At 40.5% G+C, this 22620-nt stretch overlaps 1 protein-coding gene across 4 annotated transcripts; it reads right to left on the bottom strand.

Annotated features, from left to right (window-relative positions):
• Nucleotides 1-705: 705 nt before the first annotated feature.
• On the bottom strand, nucleotides 706-12923 carry LOC307032470 (transforming protein p54/c-ets-1-like). Of its 4 annotated transcripts, none has more exons than XM_079670452.1 (9): nucleotides 12694-12923; nucleotides 11020-11073; nucleotides 9067-9186; nucleotides 6158-6361; nucleotides 5352-5426; nucleotides 5043-5231; nucleotides 3577-3801; nucleotides 3356-3474; nucleotides 706-1701 (listed from the first exon to the last, which is right to left on the bottom strand). In XM_079670452.1, the coding sequence occupies exons 2-9, from the start codon at nucleotides 11036-11038 to the stop codon at nucleotides 1489-1491; spliced, it is 1164 nt and encodes a 387-aa protein (XP_079526578.1). In that variant the 5' UTR covers nucleotides 11039-11073; nucleotides 12694-12923; the 3' UTR covers nucleotides 706-1488. The 4 variants fall into 4 exon arrangements, with proteins under 4 accessions (XP_079526578.1, XP_079526579.1, XP_079526577.1 ...); XM_079670453.1 differs by having other exon boundaries at nucleotides 12697-12923; XM_079670451.1 differs by lacking the exons at nucleotides 11020-11073; nucleotides 12694-12923 and having other exon boundaries at nucleotides 9067-10978.
• Between the last annotated feature and the right edge of the window lie 9697 nt (nucleotides 12924-22620).

The following is a 22620-nucleotide window of genomic DNA, read 5'->3' as shown; positions in this document are numbered from 1 at the left end:
TACACAAATGCACTTCATTTCAGCCGGAAGTCTTTTGCACAGCGTCTGTCGGTGTACACCGGTGTAAACAGTCAGACGGGCACTGGTGTAAACACAGCGATTTCGATGCTAACAGTGATGCTAGCTTGGGAACACGATTCTACTTCTTTGACTGGAGATGGCGTTACTCTCCCCCACCCGAATTCAGTGCAAAACTGGGAGGATAACATGACGACGTGGCCCAGCAAAACGTACAGCAAAATTTGCTCCTACTTCGTTCAATCCATGGCAATATGGAAAAGCAATGGACAGTCTGAAGGCATATCATAAGGCTGCGCACATTCTACTTTGCCCACATGCTCCCGAAAATTGTTGACGATTTTGTTGAGGGAAGGTTACAGTTCTGCAGTAAATATCTCAGCATTTTAAAACCAAAATAATCTGCCTTATTTAGGTCATGCCCACAGGAGCCAACAGTTGTCTGTTGTTTACATAATGCACAATTTACATGATCTCTTTATGCTGTGCAATATATCATATGTGCCTGTACTGTTTGAGTGAAAATAAAGTTTGATGTAATTTCATTTCATTATTGCACTGTTATTGCATTATTGCATTGCATATGTTCCTTAGAGTGCTACAATTTCTTTTAACACAGTTCATCATTCATATTAAGCTCATACTGTACATAAATAACACTGAATTAATTAATTGTTGAGAGGAAACTAAAGAAATGGCTTCAACAAGAAAGATCACATGTTTAATCCTAACAGGTATTACAAATTAAAATATAAAAGCAGCCCACACAATTACATCACTATGAAAATATTCATATATAATATTAAAAAATACAATGCATGCAGTATTTGTTGTGTTTATCTGTATTTAATGAACAACATGGCTGGGTGCTGGTTTGTGGTCGTAGCACTCTCTATCTAACCACTCGTTCAGGTGCTTTCTCGAGTGATTGCAACCAACTACCGCACACGTAGTTCCCGAACCACTTTTCTTCATGTTGTAATTGTTATATCCTCTTTGTCTCTGCGATATCAGTGCTTTGTCGGCATAACGGAGCTAGCTAGCAAAACAAACCCAGTCCGCCAAAACGGAAGTGCATTGCATCGAAGGGAGGAGTTCAGGATGTAGAGCGGAAACGGCTCAATAACTTGTGTATAGGAGAGGGGAAACCCCACAAAGCATAACCCCAAGTGGCTCGCATAGGCATGACAGTGCTGTTTAACAGTTTTAAATGGTATGTCAGTCCATTTTGATAATAGCATAAACCAAAATGACATGTAAATCAAATGAAAACAGCCGTCATAACCGTCAAGATAAAGTGCTACATTTCACCTTCAGTCTCAGAACTAATCCCAGCCCCCCTCCCCACACACACTGTGTATCACTGAGTCTCTGAAAGTTGTTCTCATTATCAAAGAAACTGTTCAAAAAGGTTTTAAACTGAAGTATCCCATATAAAACGTGTCTCTGTTGTCCTCCTGAAAGTGGTCATTACTGAGTCTTGTTACTAATGTCCAACATGGCGTGCAGCTCCCCAGGCTCATATCCCAGCAGGCCTTGCAGGTTGCACACGAAGCGGTACACGTAGCGTTTGCCTGCCGTCTTGCGGATGATGTTCTTGTCGTAGTAGTACCGCAGTCCTCGACTGAGCTTCTCATAGTTCATTTTGGGTTTGTTCTTCCTCTGACCCCACAGCAGGGCCACCTGGAGAAACATGTAATACTATATTCATTTTCATTAAGTAATTACATTTGTGACTTGAGTCTGAGTCTGCGTCTCTGTTAAATAGTATTTTGGACAGGCGATATGTTTGGAATCACAATATTAATAATGGTAAATTCAGCTTTATATATATTATGTTGGTTTGAATTTGCAGTAAAAAAGTGGTGAGGTAGTGAGGTGTAGAGCAGCTGTTAGTAACAAATTGCTTACTACTGCCGAATACAACAAGCTAATATGCAACGTGGTTAAATGCAAAATATCTCTACAATTGTTTTTTTTTAACATTTGACAAAGCTGAATTATTGAACCAGAACATTCCCCCTGCTTCTTGTCACATTGCAAGTCTGAACCAAACATTGCGATCAGTGGTGGAAAGTATCAAAGTACATTAACTCAAGTACTGTACTTAAGTACAATTTTTAGGTACTTTTTATTCACTCAAGTATTTTCATGTTATGCTACTTTATACTTCACTGCATTCTAGACAATTTCTTACTTTTACTCCATTACATTATTATTTATTTTACAAAATGTAGTTACTAGCTACATTGCAGGTATGGATTTATAATACAGAATATAAATCATTATATATCATTATAGGTTAAGCTACCAAACAGTCCATTGGCATTTAAATACTCCCCACCTTCACCAAGTGCAACATTGACATGAATGCATTAATAATTCAATACAAAAATATTATATTTAAAAAATAAATGACTACTTTTACTTTTTGTACTTGAAGTATATTTTGTTGGCAATACTTTTGCACTTTTATCTAAGTACAATTTTGAATGCAAGACTTGTAACAGAGTATTTCTACAATGCAGTATTGCTACTTTTACTTAAGTTAAAGATCTGGGTACTTCTTCCACCACTGCCTGTGATGTATTCATACTTGCCAACCTTGAGACCACAGAAATCGGGAGCATTTCAAAATGCAAAATGGGGGTCGGGGGGGAGGGGGGGGAGGGGTGTAGTGGATCGCCGGAGCTGTTAGATTAACATTAACATGCGTATTGCAGTTCTAAGTGAAATGCCTTTGCGGCCTGTAGCACCATCCTTGATGGAGCTGTTGCATCTAAAAACAGGGATGATAGCTCATACTGTAGGCCTATATGAAACTTCAAAGGTCTTTTATTTTGAAACTCTACATCAGAATTGAAATGAGTCTTTGATACTGGACAGTTTTTGTTTTATTCTCATCTAAACACAGAGGGATGATTTGTTCTGACTCTACCGTAATGCATAGGATATTCACGCACCGCAATATCACGTGCGGGCTGGCTTGACTAGGTTTTCACGAGTGGAGGCTGGCTTGACCGCAGTCAGAGAGTAGAGTAGTTGTCGATTCTTGTTCTGTTTTCTGTGACTATCTGCCTCACCCTCTCAGACTTTCAGTTCCGCGCTACTAAAGAGACGTGTTACCATGGAAACCAAACAATGGTGAAGTTGTATTAAAGTCTGAGTGGAAACAGTCCTGACTAAATCTGATTTTGTCAGAAATGCGGGAGAAATATGACCCCTGGAGGAAACCGGGAGAGGGCAATGAAATCGGGAGTCTCCCGCGAAAATCGGGAGGGTTGACAAGTATGGATGTATTACATCCCATATTGTTAACCCCACAGATATGTGGTACCTCATCGGGGTCCGTCAGCTTGAACTCCCAGCCGTCTCCTGTCCAGCTGATACAGGCCTGACAGCTGCTGTCTGTCAGGAGCTCCAGCAGGAACTGCCACAGCTGAATGGGACCACTTCCTGTTGGAACATGGAGGGACACATAGATTAAAGACTGATCACGTGCGGGCTGGCTTGACTCCCCACCTGAGAAACAAAAGATGTATTTCCTTTACGACTCACCAGTGTACCCAGCCAGGACAGCTGCTGGGATCACCGCTCGGCTCAGATCCCGTTTGTTGCCTATATATTCTTTGAAGCTCCTGTGTGGGTAGGGTAAGGTGAAGATGTTGTGATGCATGGTCTCCTCTGTCACTGACTCTATGTCCTGAAGGGGAGCAGCCCATAACAGAGAGCCCCCCACGTCGGAGTCATCACTGTGAGCGATCTCCACCTCTGAGTCTGTCTCTGCAGGCACACAACAGGAGGAACACGGGGAACACCTTTGATTTTACTATTAACATTTTAAATGGTGAAGGCACTAGCAATTGGGGGATGGAGGGCTCGCAGGACATGAAAGAGAGGCGTGTGGCACCGTGGATTAGTGCATTGGTATTGGGATCAGGGGGTTTGGCACAGGTTCAAACCCCACTGCAGTCAGCATGTCACTTCACCCCAAAGTGCTCCTGTCGGGATTGCCCACAGTATTGAGTATGTAAGTCGCTTTGGATAAAAGCGTCTAACAAGTGACATGTAATGTAATGATTCAAAAAGCTTTTGGCGGCCATATTGAATAGCAAACCAATGTGGTTTACTTCTTATCCACAGTTTAGCTGCTAAATGTTACCTTGACAAAGCTATGCTGAAAACACGGAAACAGTGACTTTAATGAAATGTATTATGTCAGCCAGGGCCGGCCCTCGGCATAGGCAGTATAGGCGAATGCATAGGGGGCGCCGAAAATTGGGGGGAAAAAAAGTTAGAAATTTAAAAAATATATATTTTTAAATTTCATAACACAATTTCCCGATTTTGGATCAACAAAGTACATCTTATTATCTTATACTAACAGAATTACGCATATATTGCATACAGCGCCCATAAACTATGGCACACCCCCCCCCCCCTCCAAAAAAAATCTAATTGAACTGCCCCAGCCCCAGTAAAAAACAGATGTTTATGTGAAATTGTTCTTTTTTTTAAATAATGGTTTTAGTGTGCAATTATAGGTTTTAATTTAGTATTTGTGTTAATTTAAAATAAATCAAAATCCCCCAAAACATATACAGCTTCTGTGTGCTTTTATTAACATTGGAATTTACTGTGTAAGCGTCCGCAGGGGGGAGAGCTTTAGAGAGCTCTCTCCTGAAAGACTGAGCGGCTCTGATAACCTCAGCTCAGTGAGGTAAAGGCACACCTTTATATGATCATTATAGATATAAAAAAAATAAGAGAATAGATGAAAAACAGGTATAAAATACTATATGACAGTAAAAGTTGTTATTAATAAACAAGAATACAGTTTGAAGGGGGGGGCTGGGGGGGCACCAGCTAAAATCTTGCCTAGGGCAGCAAATTGGTCAGGGCCGGCCCTGATGTCAGCAAAGTTCATATACCGGTATTAGGTTAGTTGAACCTAATCTTTTTAAAGTTAAACTCAACACTTTTCTTTGAGCTCCACATATCTAAATGTATAACGTGTGTTTCACCTCCGTTCCCTCCTGTTTGCTGCAGTATGGCAGCAGCGGTCAGGATGGGATCCTCTGTGATCAGATAGTAGTCCTGATGGTGTCCGCTGACCGGGCGCAGGGTGTGGAGCTGCCTACTCTCAGCGGAGGGGAACTGAACGTGGAAACTCTGTTTCTCTGAGGGATCCTCCATGCAGTCTGAGAAGCCTTCTGAGGAAACAAGGTCAAACTATTTAGGATAATACTATGACAAGGAACAATGTTTAGGCAGTGATAATATTAGTATGTAAACTAGCCAAAGGTTGCATTAGACATATTTACATTAATTACCTTTGTTCACTGGAAGCTGGCAGTAAGAGGGTATTGTGCAGGGGGGGGGTGAAGAACTGAAGTCAAACTCATTCTCTAGAATCAAAGAGATGTACAAGAAAACATTGTGTTGTATTCCAGCATCATTGACATGGACTGGAGAAATATGATAAAGAATGTGTGTGTGTTTGTGCCTATACAGTCGATACATGCAGACTGCCCAAACATTTGTGTTTGTGGTGACTCACAGTGATGCAACCATACAAATAGAGCTACAACTAACAATTATTGTCAGTATGGACTGAGTGTTGAAGGTTTTAATTTGATATAGAACATTGAACATCTGATCTCCATACGATTTTAGATGTATTTATTGATTATCAAAATAAGTTGCCGATTTACTTTATTGATCCAATTTTGGATTTCTTCCCGCCACAGCAGCATGTTAACAAGGCATTACACATAATGTGGAAATGATAAAGATGTGAGGTTCAATAAAATGTAGAATCATGACTTTGATTTATCAATAAGATTAGGGATTAAGATGAACCTTTTTTGTTGGAAATTCAGTTTTCCACTCTGTTTTATGTACAGTATATTTGAATAAGCAAACAGTACAAACACAACATGCATTAGAATAAAGGTATTTGTGTTCGGTCTGATTGGGACTTGAACCGGCAACCCTCCGGCCGAGTCTCCACAGACTGAGCTATGCTGCACAGTATGCATAAAGCACAATAAAGGCTTAATGAGCAAAGCAACGGCAATGTACATTCCCAGGAAAGTGTGGAAGAATCTGTGTGTCTCCGATAAACACATGTCTCTACCTGTCCTCATGGTCTCCAGGTGCTCCCACAGGATCTCCCCCGCGGTGCAGTCGGTCATCAGGCCCAGGAAGGCCTCTCTCTGCAGGCTGCACAGCTCCCCCCCCTGCAGCCCCCGCAGGTCTGAGACCAGGCCCTGGAGCCCGAACTCCACCTGGCACCAGTCCAGCCAGTAGTTCACCTCCCACTGCGACCACAGGGTGGGGTCTGCACAGAGGGAGAAGTACTCAGATCTGGTACTTGAGTAAAAGTAGAAGTACCAGAGTGTAGGAATACTCTGTTCAAAAATGTTCCTTAAGTAAAAGTAGAAAAGTATTATCATCAAAATATAGTTAGAGTACCAAAAGCAAAGTGCAGATTGGTCCATTTCAGAATAATATATATGCCTGTTAGGCCCCAAGCCTGTTTTTCAGGTTTCAGGCTCGAAAATGACATTCCCAGAACAAATGACCATATCTTCCCTTCTAAAAGGGTTAAATTAATAATCTTTTTTCTCAAAGTAATGATAAACCTGTGAGTTGGAAGTAGAAAAGTCAGAATCAATATAGATGTTTTTTATTTTAAAGACATTTCAGATTGAACATGGTAAAAAACAGTAAATTATAGTGTCCGTCCAAAAAATATTTTGTACTTAGTGAAAACTAACCTTGGATGATGCAGTGGACTAAAAGCTTTAGGAATCCAAAGTACAACAGATAATAAGTACAAAACTAGTGATATTTGACCTTTTTAGACAGATTTAGCAAAAAAAACCTCTTCTGGGGCCATTATGGTGGATTTTCCATATCTCTGGACCCCTTGCTCGATTTTGAGATGTGACATCTGTTCCTGACCATTAGAGCCAATGGAATTGAAGGGAAATCGTCCCATAGACTCTCATGTTAAAAAAAAGATGGCGTCTTTTCGCATGCAAGCTTTGTGCAGAGCGTAGGAATATCCCTGCTTTGATATCTTGAAACGGAAAAGCAGTTTTATTGCTTATGGATTACCAGAACATTTCAAAGGGGAGACAGACACATTGGATTAACCTATGGATTAACTACACCATCGTTTTGATCGTTTTAATGCCATTGAAGACCAGTTTCGACCAGACAAAGACCAAGGTAGGCTATTTTCGCGTTTTTGGCTACCTAGCGCGACATGTTTTGTTTTTCATGTTTTGTTTTGTTTTTGTAATTTTCTCCGCGAATTTGTAATCTTTGAGTGTTGAAGTGGGTACCAATACATTCTGTGTCTCCTTACGATCATAAGCGATGTGTTGGATGTGCAGCTAGAATAAGTATTAAGGGAGCTAGGACTGATTTTCGGTGCAGTAATAGGTTAGCATTTTTCGCTCGGGGCTAATTCAGAGGCTCACTGTTAGCATTCTGAGTTTTTTTTGAAAAACTAAATGAAAAAGATCAGTTAAATTAGTTTTTTTACCGTTATATGGATTTAAAACATTCATAGTTTATTAAATATGAAGGTTCCTTAGACGTTGTTTCCTGCAAATTACGCGATTTCGGCCCAGGATACGGGTCCGTGGGGCTTAAGAGGTTTTTAAAGTGTTCTCAAAACTGGTAAAGGTGCAGCTAGTTTGAATGACTTTGTATACTGCAGGGTAGCTTGTGAATTTACTCCTGGTGGAACTAAAGTCTGATTTAACACTCAATTATATTTCACATCATTCATCTACATCTGTAAAGTAACTAAAGTTACTTTAGAAGTACACGATTTACCTCTGAACTGTATTGGAGTAGAAGTAAAGTAGCAAAACATTGAAATACTCAAGTGAAGTACCTTGAAATTGTACCTAAGTACAGTACTGGAGTAAATGTACTTTCCACCCTGGATGTGAACATGCAGATGTTAATAACTGTACCTCTATTAACTCATTCACACCAACGCAACTCCGGTTCAAGCTCCGTGCTAGAGCTTTTCAGGTTCAGAACCGGTCCTTCGGTTTAGTTCCGGCTCTTTTCACACTGCCCAGAGTTCGACTGGTGCTGCGTCATTGCGTCATCGTTTGCGTCATGACGTAACCGTTTGCGTGCCTGCTTCATGAAGCCAAACCGCGCGGAAACCCCTCACAGCTGACACCGACAACAACAACAATGGCCGATTGTGCCCCAGCTTCCTCTGCACCTCTTCGGAAGACCAGATTCCCAGTAGGTGGTCTCTTCAGTGGACCACTGCTGCTTGTTAAGTTTCTCCATCGTTGTGTACAAACTGGATAAAACGCCGGCTTTTTGTTGTTGTTCAGGAGTTGATCCCACCCCTGCCCCTGCCCCCGCCCCCGCCTCGACGTAAGCGTGACGTATGTGGTGCTTTTTCTCTTGCCGGACAATTTTTTGGTGCTCGAAGTGAACCGGATTCCGGAGCTAAGAGGCTGCTCCGCTGCGGTGTGAAGAGGAAAACCCGGTGCTTTTCAAGCTCCAGCTCCGAACCGGCCCTGAAACACCGTCGGTGTGAATGAGGTAACAGCTGACACCGACAACAACAACAATGGCCGATTGTGCTCCAGCTTACTCTGTACCTCTTCGGAAGACCAGATTCCCAGTAGTTAGCTGGTCTCTTCAGTGGACCACTGCTGCTTGTTAAGTTTCTCCATCGTTGTGTACAAACTGGATAAAACGCCGGCTTTTTGTTGTTGTTCAGGAGTTGATCCCGCCCCTGCCCCTGCCCCCGCCTCGACGTAAGCGTGACCTATGTGGTGCTTTTGCTCTGGCCGGACAATTTTTTGGTACTCGAAATGAACCGGATTCCGGAGCTAAGAGGCTGCTCCGCCGCGGTGTGAAGAGGAAAACCCGGTGCTTTTCAAGCTCCAGGTCCGAACCGACCCTGAAACACCGTTGGTGTGAATGAGGTATCTGATTCCAAACACTGCACTATACCATCAGTAATGGGAGTTTCTCTCTGTATGGTAAAGTTACCCTGTGGGAAGTGATGGATGATTCTCTCCTGGGCGAACCCAGCGAAACTGGCCTTCACCGCCTGGCTGAGGACCTCCTTACTGGTGGGGGTAAGAGGGGGGACCTCCAGGGCATCCATCTCTGGGACAACAGCACAACATATCATCCTCCCAAACTCTAACTCTGTTCCACTGTTCAGAAAACCTACATGTTATCAGTGAAGTAAATATATATTTGTAACGCCATCCACCTGCCAGGGGCTGCAGAGGAAAGCTAGCCTCTCTAATCCGGAACATTCACATGATGGAAGTGCTCATGTTGATTCATGTGCATTGTCCGTTCTGAAATAAATACAATATATCAGATGTGTGTGCTTGTAAATAAAAGGACTAGATCGTCTTCAACTGATTGGTCAATTATTCTGCTCATTTTGTGTCCGCCTTGTTTTTCAGACCTTTTTTTTTTTTTTTCACTTTTGTTGCATTTCTCTTTATTATTTTAGCTGAATCTTTTTTCCCATTTTTTTGTTTTGTTTGTTTTCCCTGTTAATTTCCATTGAATAAGCCCATGGCTTTTTCACCTCTCCTGACCATAGACTGTTTATATCTCCTGAGATATTTCGCTCTTTCTTAACCCTTAGATGCCCGAGTGACTGGACACTACACTCTTCCATAAGTGGGTCAAAAAGGACCCGTATAAGAATGTGTTTTTATGTCATTTTGGTTAAGAAAAATAAAATCACTTGTATCATATTTAGTATTATATTTTGGTTCACACTAGAAATATTTTACATTTAATTTTTCACCGTTTATAATTTTAGACATTCTTTTTACATTTTGAAAAAAAAACGAAATTCTATAGGAAATGCATGCATTTTTGACCCACTTATGGAAGCTCGGGGTAGTAATACAAGAACTACAATTTCTTAAAATGTATAACATTTAAATTTAAAATTTGAATGGCATGATATCCAAAACATGTTTTTTGAGGAATAGCTGGAATAAGAAATGATAAAAAAAATTAATTAGAAAAGATACTCTAAGAAAACCACCTCACCCAGTCAAAAAAGACCCACTTATGCGTCTAAGGGTTACAAAATAAGACAGAAATAGATGACATTATTACATGTTTTTTTAGTATTTAAGGTTTTTTTAAAAACAATCCCATAGATACACATTAAACTTATATGTCAGCCATTGCATGTTCGAAAATGTAATTGATATTCAAAATAGTCAGACACTGATCAAATGATCAACATCGACTCAAAATGATGACATGCACATTATGCATTATAATGTGTTATCTAAAGCTGTGTGGAACTCATTTAACCCCCTGTGTATTTATAACTCATATCTTTATACAGTACAGACTCCTCCTTTAGAACATTAGTAATAATGTTCTAAACTGCCTGATCAGCTGTGCACACGCTCATTATTAAAACATCAACAGTTTATTCCTTATGTACCAAAAGCATTCAATGCAAACATTGAATTGATTTAAAGCTTCCCCATTCCACCTATAACTGAAGTTTAAAAAAATGATTTCATACATTATCCCAATCATACAATTTTTTACTTTGTTGGTCGAACGCCCTTATTGTAAGTCGCTTTGGATAAAAGCGTCATCTAAATGCAATGTAATGTAATGTAATACAAGTATAACAGTCAGCATCAAGGCAAACAACAATCACACCCGTATAATTTGGATATGATTTCATATTGATTTTTAAAACAATACAAATCATTTGTGAGAAAAGTTATTGATGACATTAATAAACACTTGAACCTGCTTACGACTACATTACAGTTCATTAAAAAACAGTCATGAAGTGTTTACCACTCATATTCTGCTTTAAAATACTCACAAGGGGGGTGCAAAGTTAGTAGTTGAAATAAAATATGATTAGTTGTAGAGCCAGATTGGAACAAGCTAGACGAAAACAGCTGAAGAGTGATTTATAAATTGTGTTCTTACCGTAGTTACTGCAGTCCATCCCAGTGGGAAGGAGGTGGGATCAGGTGGAGGAAACTGAGACCACAGAGGGGGAATGGGACTTAAATATGACATATGGGAGCGGAGGAGGGGTCCGGGTGAGATGGACAACTGTCAATCATTTTGGCGTGGGAGGGGCGGGAGCAACAGGTCCGAGGCCACGTGTGGAATCACAAAATCAACAATTTTACAAAAGTCATGAGACACGAGAAACAGTCATTTGTTAATTAGAACACATAACAAACCTTTCATCATGTCAGACAACCTTCATAATATTTCTTAATTGCAGTATCATAGTGTAGTAATAGTATAGTTATATATTTTAGTTCAGATTAGGGTATTTTTATAAATGCATTCACTATTTATGATTAAATATATTCAATCCATTTTTTTTTTATACCCCACTGTATGTCACTAAAACAGTTTATATATATATATATATATATATATATATATTTATTAACTGTGTATTGTACAGTGATAATATATTTTTAGTCAACTTTTTTTTGTATTGTTCTACATAATGATTGTCTAATGTCTGTTAACATGTTGATGTGACAAAAAAATCCCAATATGGGATTAATCAAATATAGTTCAACACTTAAAAGACTTTTACACAGATTTCATGATCACTCTCAGGACTTTTACCTTCCATATTGACAAACATCCCTTAATCAATACAGAGAACCATTTATTTGTAAAAACCACAATCAACACTTACATTATAGTCATTTTAAAATATATGAAAAGGACTTTATACCACTTTATGTATTTCATCGTAATGCATCTCAACTCTTAAACTTATATTTCAATTTGACTTTTCTATCCATTTGTGAAACTTCAATGAATTATGCATTCTTTGTTTATTGTTATCCTTTTTATTCTTCATGAATGACTATAGATATGGGAGGTGTCTTCATAAGCCATGTGTCGCTTCTAACCTCTCAAATCTCTTTCTAAAATTCTTACCAGCTTTTCTTAAATGCCATTATGTGCGCATTAATAAACAAAAACGTTCCAATCTCTGCTCTGGTGTTAGAGATAGACAGAACATTCTCCCTTGAAGCTCACCTATTATGCTATGATTGAACCATTTATAGGGCCATATCTATAGAAAACATGTCTGATGTGTTTTGCTCAAAATACCAAACAGACCACCCATTGTAGCATGCCTCATACCCCTCTATTTCAGCCCTGACACTAAAGTGCTGATTCTGGGTCTGGCCCTTTAAATGTAACCAAGCTGCTGCTGGACACGCCCCTTTGGAGCTGCTGCTGGACACACCCCTTTGGAGCGTCTCCATGTAAGCAGTAAGTTCTGTGAAGAGAAGGCTGTCTACCAGCAGAAACTCAGCTAAACGCTGCCGTGATTAAACGCCATATTATGTTCCAAACCACATCAAGCATTATTTCTGAAACAGTATGGAGCTCAAATGCTTTCTCTCTCGTGGGTTTACTACAAGGACAGTACCTTTTATATCCTGCTCCTTTACACATACTCTCTCCAGTACAGGTTAGCTCTGAGTGTTAGCGATGCTTGCTAATGTTATTATTGGCAAGAAAATCTACAAGAGATTGTACAGTTCAATCAGAGAGATACAGTATGTCCACGTTTTTGAGCAAGTCCACGAATCCAGTCTTGGTCAAGTCTCTCACCACCTTTGCGCAGCTGCTGGCGCCACTTCGTCCGGTCCTCCGCCAGCCTCTCCCAGTTGTCCGTCGCAATGTCCAGGGCCTTCATGTCACGTTTTACGACATCCTTGAAGCACAGCAGTAGTCGTTCTCTGCCTCTGGAACCAGCGCTCAGCTCGCTGTATAAGATGTCCTTTGGCAGGCGGCCATCTGGCATTCTGCGAAGGTGACCCAGCCACCGCAGCCTCCTGACCTTCAGTGTTTGGAACATTGACTTGCTGTCCGTACGCCCCAGCACCGCCTCGTTCGTGACCTTGTCCCGCCATGTGATCCCCGAGGATGTTGCGCAGGCACCGCATGTGAAAAGCATTTAGCTCTCTTTCGTGACGCGCGTAAGTTGACCACGCCTCGGAACCATACAGCAGGACGCTGACCACGCAACATTGGTAGATGCCTGTCTTAGTGCACTCTGTGAGGTATTTGTTGCTCCAGGCTCTTGAGCGCAAACGACTGAAAGACGTTTCGGCTTTGCCGATACGAGTCTGGATCTCCTTAACTAATGACAGGTCACCGCTGATTGTTGAGCCAAGATACGTGAACTGGTAAACAGACCATATTACTTCCAAAACACATTGCGCATTGTTTCTGATACAGCGAAGTTTCTGATAGGAGACGATAAGTTGGGACGTGGGTGGGACGTTGCCAGGAGGTCAATGTAAAGCCAGCTCACATTTGAGTAATGTCGTCATGACCGCAGCAAATCTGGATCAGCTCCGTTAAACCCCCGTTTTTAGAGATGTGGGAAAGGAGGGCAAGTATTTTCTGACACTTTTTGAGTCTCCTTATACACCGGGGACACATTATGTTTAAAAGACATCAAAAAGTGCTTTGTGCATAGGTGACCTTTAAGGGTTTGATCTGAAAATGAACCCTGTATTACACCTTCCATTCTAAAAAGCAGACTAGGATCTCTACTGCCCCCTGCTGGTACACTACACATAAGATAAGATAGAGCTTTATTGTCTCCCTTAGGAGAAATTTGAGATTTGGGCATCGAGATAATACACATAAAACATTCAGGTCAATCAATCATAGATACAGAACAGAGATCACATATCACATGGCAAAGAAACAAAGAAACATACAGGTACAGCACTTTCCCTATTGCAAATGATTGAGATCTTCATAGTATGTTGAATACTTAAAACGAAAGTTAGCTATAATCAAATATAATCAATTATATTCTTGTATAACCCACAATGAAAATGCTTCATATTTTAGGTTTTTATATATTTACAGTATAAACAAAACACAAGTGGTTTGTTAAATTGAATGTAAGGCCTATAATGATTTATGCCTTACTCTCTGATAAGAGAGTAGGCAGTTTCTTCCCTCTCCTCTCACAGCAGTACACAGGGAGGGGGGCTCCTGACTTAAGGAGAAAAAACAAGAGGCTCAGTTACGTCCTCACTAAGGTCTAGGGGACCTGGAGACAATAACATACAACCAATAAAAATGAGGGAGTCAGCGTAACAGTTGACAAAAGGTTTATTTTGTGTAAACCCAGAACCGAACAGACATATAATTGAAACACTCTGTTGGTGAGGAGGAGGAGGAGGAGGAGGAGGAGGAGGAGTCAAAGGATTGTGCCAAACAAAAGAAACAAGCATAACAAAACCAGGCCTCTCTCTAAATCTATCCTTTGAAACCAAAACTCAAACAAAAAAACCCTCACTAACTGAACTACAAAGAATTTGACAAAACAATATACAGGGGTGGCAACCATCCGCTAACCTAGTGTGTCTGAACATTAGTTAGCTACGTGGTGAGAAATGTACAGGGTACCCCAGACTTACCTAACTCCTCCACCTCTCAACACACACAGTTTCAAAAAGGTCAGACAATACAAAGATCATGAGTTGCTAAACACTGCAGGCTCCTTCATCAGCAACAGGCCCAGAGTGAAAGAGAGAGAAGACTTCCTGGGTGCCTCCTTTATGGTCGACCCTGGCTGCTGATAGGCCAGCTGAGGGTGAGGGGATCCAATCAGCCATCAGATTCAGGTGCACAGGCAGATTCCGATCAGCTGCTGATTAGCTGTGCAGAAGAAAGGGAGAAGAGAGAAACACAGGAGGGAAAGAAAACCCCACAAGTACAGCCTGCCTGGCACGTAACAGGCCCCAAAAAGGTGGTTATGTCATAGCCGAGAATAATATTTTGCAAGTCCTGCAGAGTAGGGGTCATGTCCTTTTTTACACAAACATGGGAAGGTGTGTCTTATGCCATAGCCAATAGAATATGTCCAGTCCTGTACATCAGTGGCCATGCCCAGTTTTTTTCATTGGTTGGGTATGGAGGAGGTGTTTTTGGGGTTTTCTATCCGTTTTTTTGAGCATAAAGAGACTGGCTTTTTGGAGAGAGCAGAGAGAGGGGGGTTTCCCCTGGTATACTCTCTCCCGGTAGGCTCTGTCCCTCAGAGCTGGGTTTTTACTCTCGGTAAGGTTCTCTCAAGCTGGGTTACTATAGACAAGTTTACGCGCCAAAACACGGGTAGCGCCATGACACTACACAAATGCACTTCATTTCCGCCGGAAGTCTTTTGCACAGCGTCTGTCGGTGTAAACCGATGTAAACAGTCAGACGGGCACTGGTGTAAACACAGCGATTTCGATGCTAACAGTGATGCTAGCTTGGGAACACGATTCTACTTCTTTGACTGGAGATGGCGTTACTCTCCCCCACCCGAATTCAGTGCAAAACTGGGAGGATAACATGACGACGTGGCCCAGCATAAAACCAAAATAAACTGCCTTATTTAGGTCATGCCCACAGGAGCCGACAGTTGTCTGTTGTTTACATAATGCACAATTTACATGATCTCTTTATGCTGTGCAATATATCATATGTGCCTGTACTGTTTGAGTGAAAATAAAGTTTGATGTAATTTAATTTCATTATTGCACTGTTATTGCATTATTGCATTTCATATGTTCCTTAGAGTGCTACAATTTCTTTTAACACAGTTCATCATTCATATTAAGCTCATACTGTACATAAATAACACTGAATTAATTAATTGTTGAGAGGAAACTAAAGAAATGGCTTCAACAAGAAAGATCACATGTTTAATCCTAACAGGTATTACAAATTAAAATATAAAAGCAGCCCACACAATTACATCACTATGAAAATATTCATATATAATATTAAAAAATACAATGCATGCAGTATTTGTTGTGTTTATCTGTATTTAATGAACAACATGGCTGGGTGCTGGTTTGTGGTCGTAGCACTCTCTATCTAACCACTCGTTCAGGTGCTTTCTCGAGTGATTGCAACCAACTACCGCACACGTAGTTCCCGAACCACTTTTCTTCATGTTGTAATTGTTATATCCTCTTTGTCTCTGCGATATCAGTGCTTTGTCGGCACAACGGAGCTAGCTAGCAAAACAAACCCAGTCCGCCAAATCGGAAGTGCATTGCATCGAAGGGAGGAGTTCAGGATGTAGAGCGGAAACGGCTCAATAACTTGTGTATTGGCAAAGTATTCTTAAAAGTCTGAGCGATTTCAACCGAGGCGAGGAGCCAATGGCGGACTCGGGTGAAGGCATGGGTGATAGAACGTCAAGGCACGTCGGGGGCGGAGCCCATAGTTGATAACGTCAGACCAGCGTCAGACAGATTCAATAAAAATGTTTGAGTACTATTACCAATATGACCCAAAGTGGTTGAACACTGTATACACAATATTAAAAATCAATTCATAGTCATCAGAAAATTAGCGGTGAATTAACTTTTTTAAATGTTTGAGTTAAAACAACCCATTTTCTTTCAGAAGCTTGTAATGTTCGGTCTTACAGTGTGCAAGAACACTGGTGATTCTGTGAAATCACTGGCTGATTAGTGGTTTTGCAAAATCACTGTTGTGGTTGTAGTGGTTTTTCAAAATCCCTTACTAGTGATTAAACAAGTTACAGAATTGCATAATTATATAAATATAGGTAAAATATAGTTATAAAATATAGGTTACATACCTTGTGTTTTGATGTGAGAAATGACAAAAAGATGGTTCCAGAATGATTCAGAAGTGGGAAAATGAATAAAGCAACCTCTGGGTTAAAAATAACCCAGGCAGGTGTTCAACTGCAATTGAAGCCCTAATAACCCCTTTGAACCAGCATGAACAACCCACCAGTGTGTTTAGAGTACCCAAATAACCCATAATTATGACCCAGGCAAATCAACCCTGCAATGTGTTTATAGAAATAACCCAGCATTTGTGTACATACAGAAAATACATTCTGGTGATACATTTTCTAAATCTAATTAGTTTTGTCCCCTGTGCTAGGATAATTTCTTCCAAAGAAATTAATCTCAAAAAGCACATTGTTTTTTATCCTGTTCCTCACACCCCAACTAATTCATAGAAGGAAATTAACACCTTTATCTGTTCAATTATCTTTTTAATGCGTAGTGAACTTATTCTTAACCATATATTAACCACTACTTATATGTCTTTATATTGTATTAATGCAATCTTGTCTCTATTTTAATCCGTGTATCTACCGTCCAATTGTTTTTTCTTTATTAAACACGTAAACAGAAGAGCGTCTGAGAGGCGTTTTTGCTTTTTGCTTTTTACCTTACTAAATGGTCTAATAGAGAGGCGAAGTCACGCCCATCTACTTCCCGGGACCCCGGAAGCGAAAAATGATACATTGAATTCAATGGAGAGAGAAAACGTATCTTTTGATCCCGTTTGAATTGTGCCACGAACTACTCATATGATGTTTGTCAATCTTAAACAATCATTTCCATGTCAAAAAAGTCACATTTTGTCGTAAAACTGTTGAAATATAAGACTATGAAAAATAGGCAACTACAAAGACTACAAATCCCAAATCCCATTCTGGGTCGCGCATGTGATGTCACAGGCGATAATGCTCCAAGTGGTTGCGACTCGTAATTAAAGCGAAGAAGATTTCATAACTGATTTATTCCCTCCAATAAATATAAGAGATTGCTCCAATAAATTCACTTTGATGCCTGTGTGCTTTGTACCATGTTGTAATCACAAAAGTGATCATACCACTTGCTCGTTCTATCGCTTCCCGTCTTATGAAAGGACCAGGAGTCGCTGGATCAGACATATCAGGTAATATCATAGGTAATATACATGTTGTGCATGGAACATAGTCAAGTTAGCTTCCTAGCTAGTAGCGACGAGTAGCGAGCACGTTAGTTAGCATTACATTACTTAGCCTTGTCATTTTTAGTAGCCTTACCATGAAGTTATTATTTTATTACATGAAGTACACCAAAATGTTAAACAGTAAGATTAGTCATCATGGTAAGTATTTCGTGAAACATTTGAAGAGTAGCCTACTGCGCCCTCCACCGGGTGCTAAGGAAGCATTTCAGGGAGTCGAAGGAAGGCAGGCAGGCAGGGAGCTTTGCATGACATTCTTCTGGACATGTGTCATTGTGATGACAGTGAGGGTGAGTCAATCTGTTTGTTGGAAAGACAGTAGTTGAGTGATTACTGAGAGAAAATTATTAAAAGAGATAATTATTCAGTGTTTTTACTTTAAAGTGTTGTTACTGACCTTTTTCTCTTTAATTTTCTTTACCTCACCTGTAACTGCTGAGACCCTGAGGAACATGCACACTGGATTCACCTGCTCTGGCAACCTGATTTCCACTGTACGTAATAGTATTTGGTTATGGTATATTATTTATATACATCAAAGGCACAATGCACCCCCCAGAGAGACACATGTATTGAATGTGATATTTTGCATAGGTCATGTGAAATCATCTTTACATACTAGAAAACTGTAGGAGCGGCAACTTGTTTTGAAATTGAATTTTTAATATCCGATAATAAAGTTGATGTTTTCTTTATTCTTCTCTCTTCCCAGCTCCATCCATCACCGTTCTCTGTTCCTGCAGGTCCTGCTTGCTAATAAATGCTTTATTTTTTTTACACAATTACAAATAAAGTCAATGTATTGTATGACATGAAGTTGTGCTTCATTCTGAGTCAATAATAAATTCATTCTACCTTCAACTGCAAAATGATTGTGGACTGCACCGACATCCATGTAGCTGCCCCCCAGTAAGATGAACCAAGCAAAGCTGACACTCAACATACAGCTGTGCTCTTAAGTTGACATGAAGAATTTGTGAAATATTGGTAATTATTTGGAAAAAATGACTGACGATGCAGAAAACTTTTTTTATTTAGGAACAGTGGTCAGGTGTAGCATTTATCACTACATATGTGTCACACTTAAAAGGCCAAACACACTGGCCAAACACACCTCGTTTACAACTCCCCAGTTGACAGCCTTGACTCCGCGTCTAAATTGTACCCCCCAAGCACCCTCTTCATGAGGGACGCGCATGGAGTGGATGAAACTCCCGACCTCAGCACAGCACCAAAATTGCTGGCTGTCAACCTGCCCTGCCTGTGTAACTGCCACTGAGGATTTGTCTGCTGTCCTACGGTGGCTGTCTGGATGGCAGCTTGCTGGTCTCTGCTCAGTCGCATTGAGGCAAGAATTGCCTCAAGTCCCCGACCCCCATGCTCCTTCACAAGCTCCGGCACGTTGAAAATGGCCTAATGTTGAGGCTGCAGCTCTGGCTCAGGTGACAAAAGCCATGCCACGCTGCGCCCCTCAATGCAGACCTGAACCAGTCTACTTCCTCAGTGGCGATGTCTCTGGCCAGTGGGTTGTATGTCTCCTCTTGCTGTTGGTAGAGTTGAGACACCGGCTGGACTACTTTTGAAGTGCCAGGCTTCCTCCACTGGCACTCAACTTCTGTGGAGCTGATCTGCCACATGGCAAATATTGCCAATGCTGCAGCGTGGCTGCATTTGTACATCCCCCGTGCACAACCACAGACAGCGCTCTGCATCGCGCCATCCTCTCCCATGTAGATCTGTACAAATAAAGTAAGTACCATGTTTGTTAACATGCTATAATAGATTGAATGAGCAATACAAGGATGGTCCAGATCTGGGGGTGGGAGGGTTTATTTTTCCATAGTTTTGTCCTCTTGTCTGATTGTTGTTATTGTTTGTTTTTTCTGAATTTCTTGTAATTTGTGTTGTATTGGTTGTGATTGTACATTGTATTTGTTTAAATGTGTATTACATTTTTGAAAAACATTTGATCAACAAAAAAGGATTTGGTCAGGATCTAGACTCAGTGTGTAGTTTATGAATTAATCAATGCTCTCTACATTAGGAAAACACATACCAGTGTACCAGAGGGAGTCACACACAGCTGTGCCTAGATAACCAAACAAATTGACAAGATAACCAAAATCCTTGAATCTACACACAGCAAATAAACTCAAATGACACAACGAGATGTAAAAAGGAGATCACACATATAGTCGATATAAAACTGGCCGCTTCAATCTGAAGAGCAACTAAAACAAAACACGGGAGTGTACCTTGTCCTTGTGAACACTAATGTTATCCACAGCATACACACCCGTATACAGTACACCCGTTCTAGGTTCTGATTGGCTCTCTAGGTTGGCATTCTAGCTTCTGACTGGCTGTCCAGGTTGTCAATCACAGCCGTGGTTCATATTATGCTAGTCGACTCGTAACATCGCTAAACTTTTTTTCTTGACGGTTTTCTCAGTCAACTAATGCTATTGATAACAGTAACATAAATTAACACAGCCCTGCACACTGCAGTCATTATATGCCGGGTCTGTGTTGATCTGTATGTCAAATATGTCTTGTATGTCTTAAATGATATGATGAATTGGAAATGGGGGACCCTGATGTAAACAAGACGAAAGTCTTTCTCTGGTCTGCATCCCCTTAACAATTGTATGTTTTGAGCCGTACTTTACTGTACCCAATATACAAGCTGTTAATACACTTTTCAATCAATTAATCAATCATGTGGTTCATGATCTTCTTTTTCATTCTCCTCCTTATTGACTGACATTAACCGTAAACATTGCACTCATATTACTCACCGAAACCTTGTAAAGCCGGTCCCGCATGCTGGCTCTTACAGAACCGACTAACTCCCCTTTCGTGTATGTACAGCTCTCAACGTGCCCAGACTTGTAGTGATTTTCACCTCGTTTTATACTTTTATTCTCATTCTGAAAGAATGAGGTGAAATGTGCCAACGTGACGGCCATCTTTGTGTTGGTGACGCCTATTGTGCGGGACCAGAGACATGTAGTTCACTGAGCGGCTTAAAACAAAAAAATGTGTTACTTCACAGTTTTACGACACATTTTAATTGTTTTGACTTGTAAAATGTTCTTTTAAATTGACAAACATCATATGTGTCATTCGTGGCACAATTCAAACGGGATCAAAAGATACGTTTTCTCTCTCCATTGAATTCATTGTATAATTTTCCGCTTCCGGGGTCCCATGGAGGCTCCCGGAAGGGGAGGGACTTCGCCTCTCTATGGACATTGGAGCGAGGGGCGGGGCGAAACCCACGGAAGTGATTTCAAAACAAAAGCGGTGATAATATTATAAACAAAGGGAAACAAGGTGAATTTAGCGATCACAACGAAAACGGCCAAGACACATATTGAGCCCAGAAAATTTATGTTATTAAGGGCTGTAAATATAACAAGCCTGTGTCTAAAGTTGACAACATTGTTAGGAGATTTAAACTATACAGCGATTCTGCACTGAGTTCAACTCAGCCGCCTCTCGCGTTTGTTTGTTCAAATCAGCTGCTCTTCATTCCTGCTATATTTGACGAGTGATACAAATATGTTTTACCACAAGTTCTTAAGAAAACTGACACTGTTGGACTCGGTTCTAGTTTGACTTCTACCAGAAATAAAATGAAGTACTTTTACTGTGTACTTTGTGAGTAATCCTCTGTCAAAGTCCCCTCCTTACATAATGCATATTTTTCTGCATATTTGATGAATGATAAAAATATAATTTTACCATTAGTTCTTAATGAAATTGACACTGTTTGACTTTGTATTAGTAAGCCTACTACTTACAATACATTGAAGTACTTTTACTGTGTATTTTTGGAGAAATACTCTGTCAAAGTCCCCTGCTTAGAACAAAAATCAAGCCACTTCTGCTAAGTTTGATGAGGGAATTCTTTTTTGTTGCCATTAGTTCTTCGTGAGATTGATCCTGTTGGACTCAGTACCACTGAAAATACCCCCACAAGTACTATGAAGTACTTACTGTGTACTTTTCCAGTACTCCTCTGTCAATGTCCCCTCAGAACAAGAATGCATGTTTCTCTGCTATTTTGAATAAGCGTTAAAAAAACCTTTCTTCATGAGACTGATATTGTTGGACAGAATATTTTAAGAGGATGGTAGACTTGATATCAGCAATACTTCCGGTCAGTACTCCGGCAGCAGCATTTTTACCCCTTGGAAAGTCTATAGAGTCTGGCCTGGATAGCTGGTCACACTCTGTCACTCTTGTTGGCCTCTTATGAAGCTGCTGTCTTTTAATAAATGATTATTTCTCAGCCGCTAGTACATTCCTCGCAGATTCTTCAGTCTCATCAACCTCATCCTTCCATCAGTCTCCTGCAGTCAACGCATCAGCCTCCAGCACACTTTCAGTGTCTGACTCCATATAATGTCCTGATGCTGTAAGGGTGATGCCCCATGATCACAAAATGACCCAAGGAGACACCCATGAGTGCCAAGGACCTCATATAATGTATGTCATTAATGTTACATCATCTATTATAACAATTTGATTTCCGTTTTTCTCTTCTCTTAACTGAATAGTCCTGTCTTTAAGTATAATACAATGTAAAGTCCTTTTCCTGCACCATTTTAAGGCTTCAAAGACAGGCATTTTTACTGTATGTGTTTGGAGAAATGACACAATAAATGGCCAATAATTGTACTTTATAAACTCTGAATCTTGTGGTGCTTGAAGAATTACACACTGGTTAACCCG

Source organism: Notothenia rossii (assembly GCF_949606895.1).
Source record: "Notothenia rossii genome assembly, chromosome: 3".
Lineage (NCBI taxonomy): Eukaryota > Metazoa > Chordata > Actinopteri > Perciformes > Nototheniidae > Notothenia > Notothenia rossii.
This window is presented reverse-complemented; position numbering and strand designations above follow the sequence as displayed.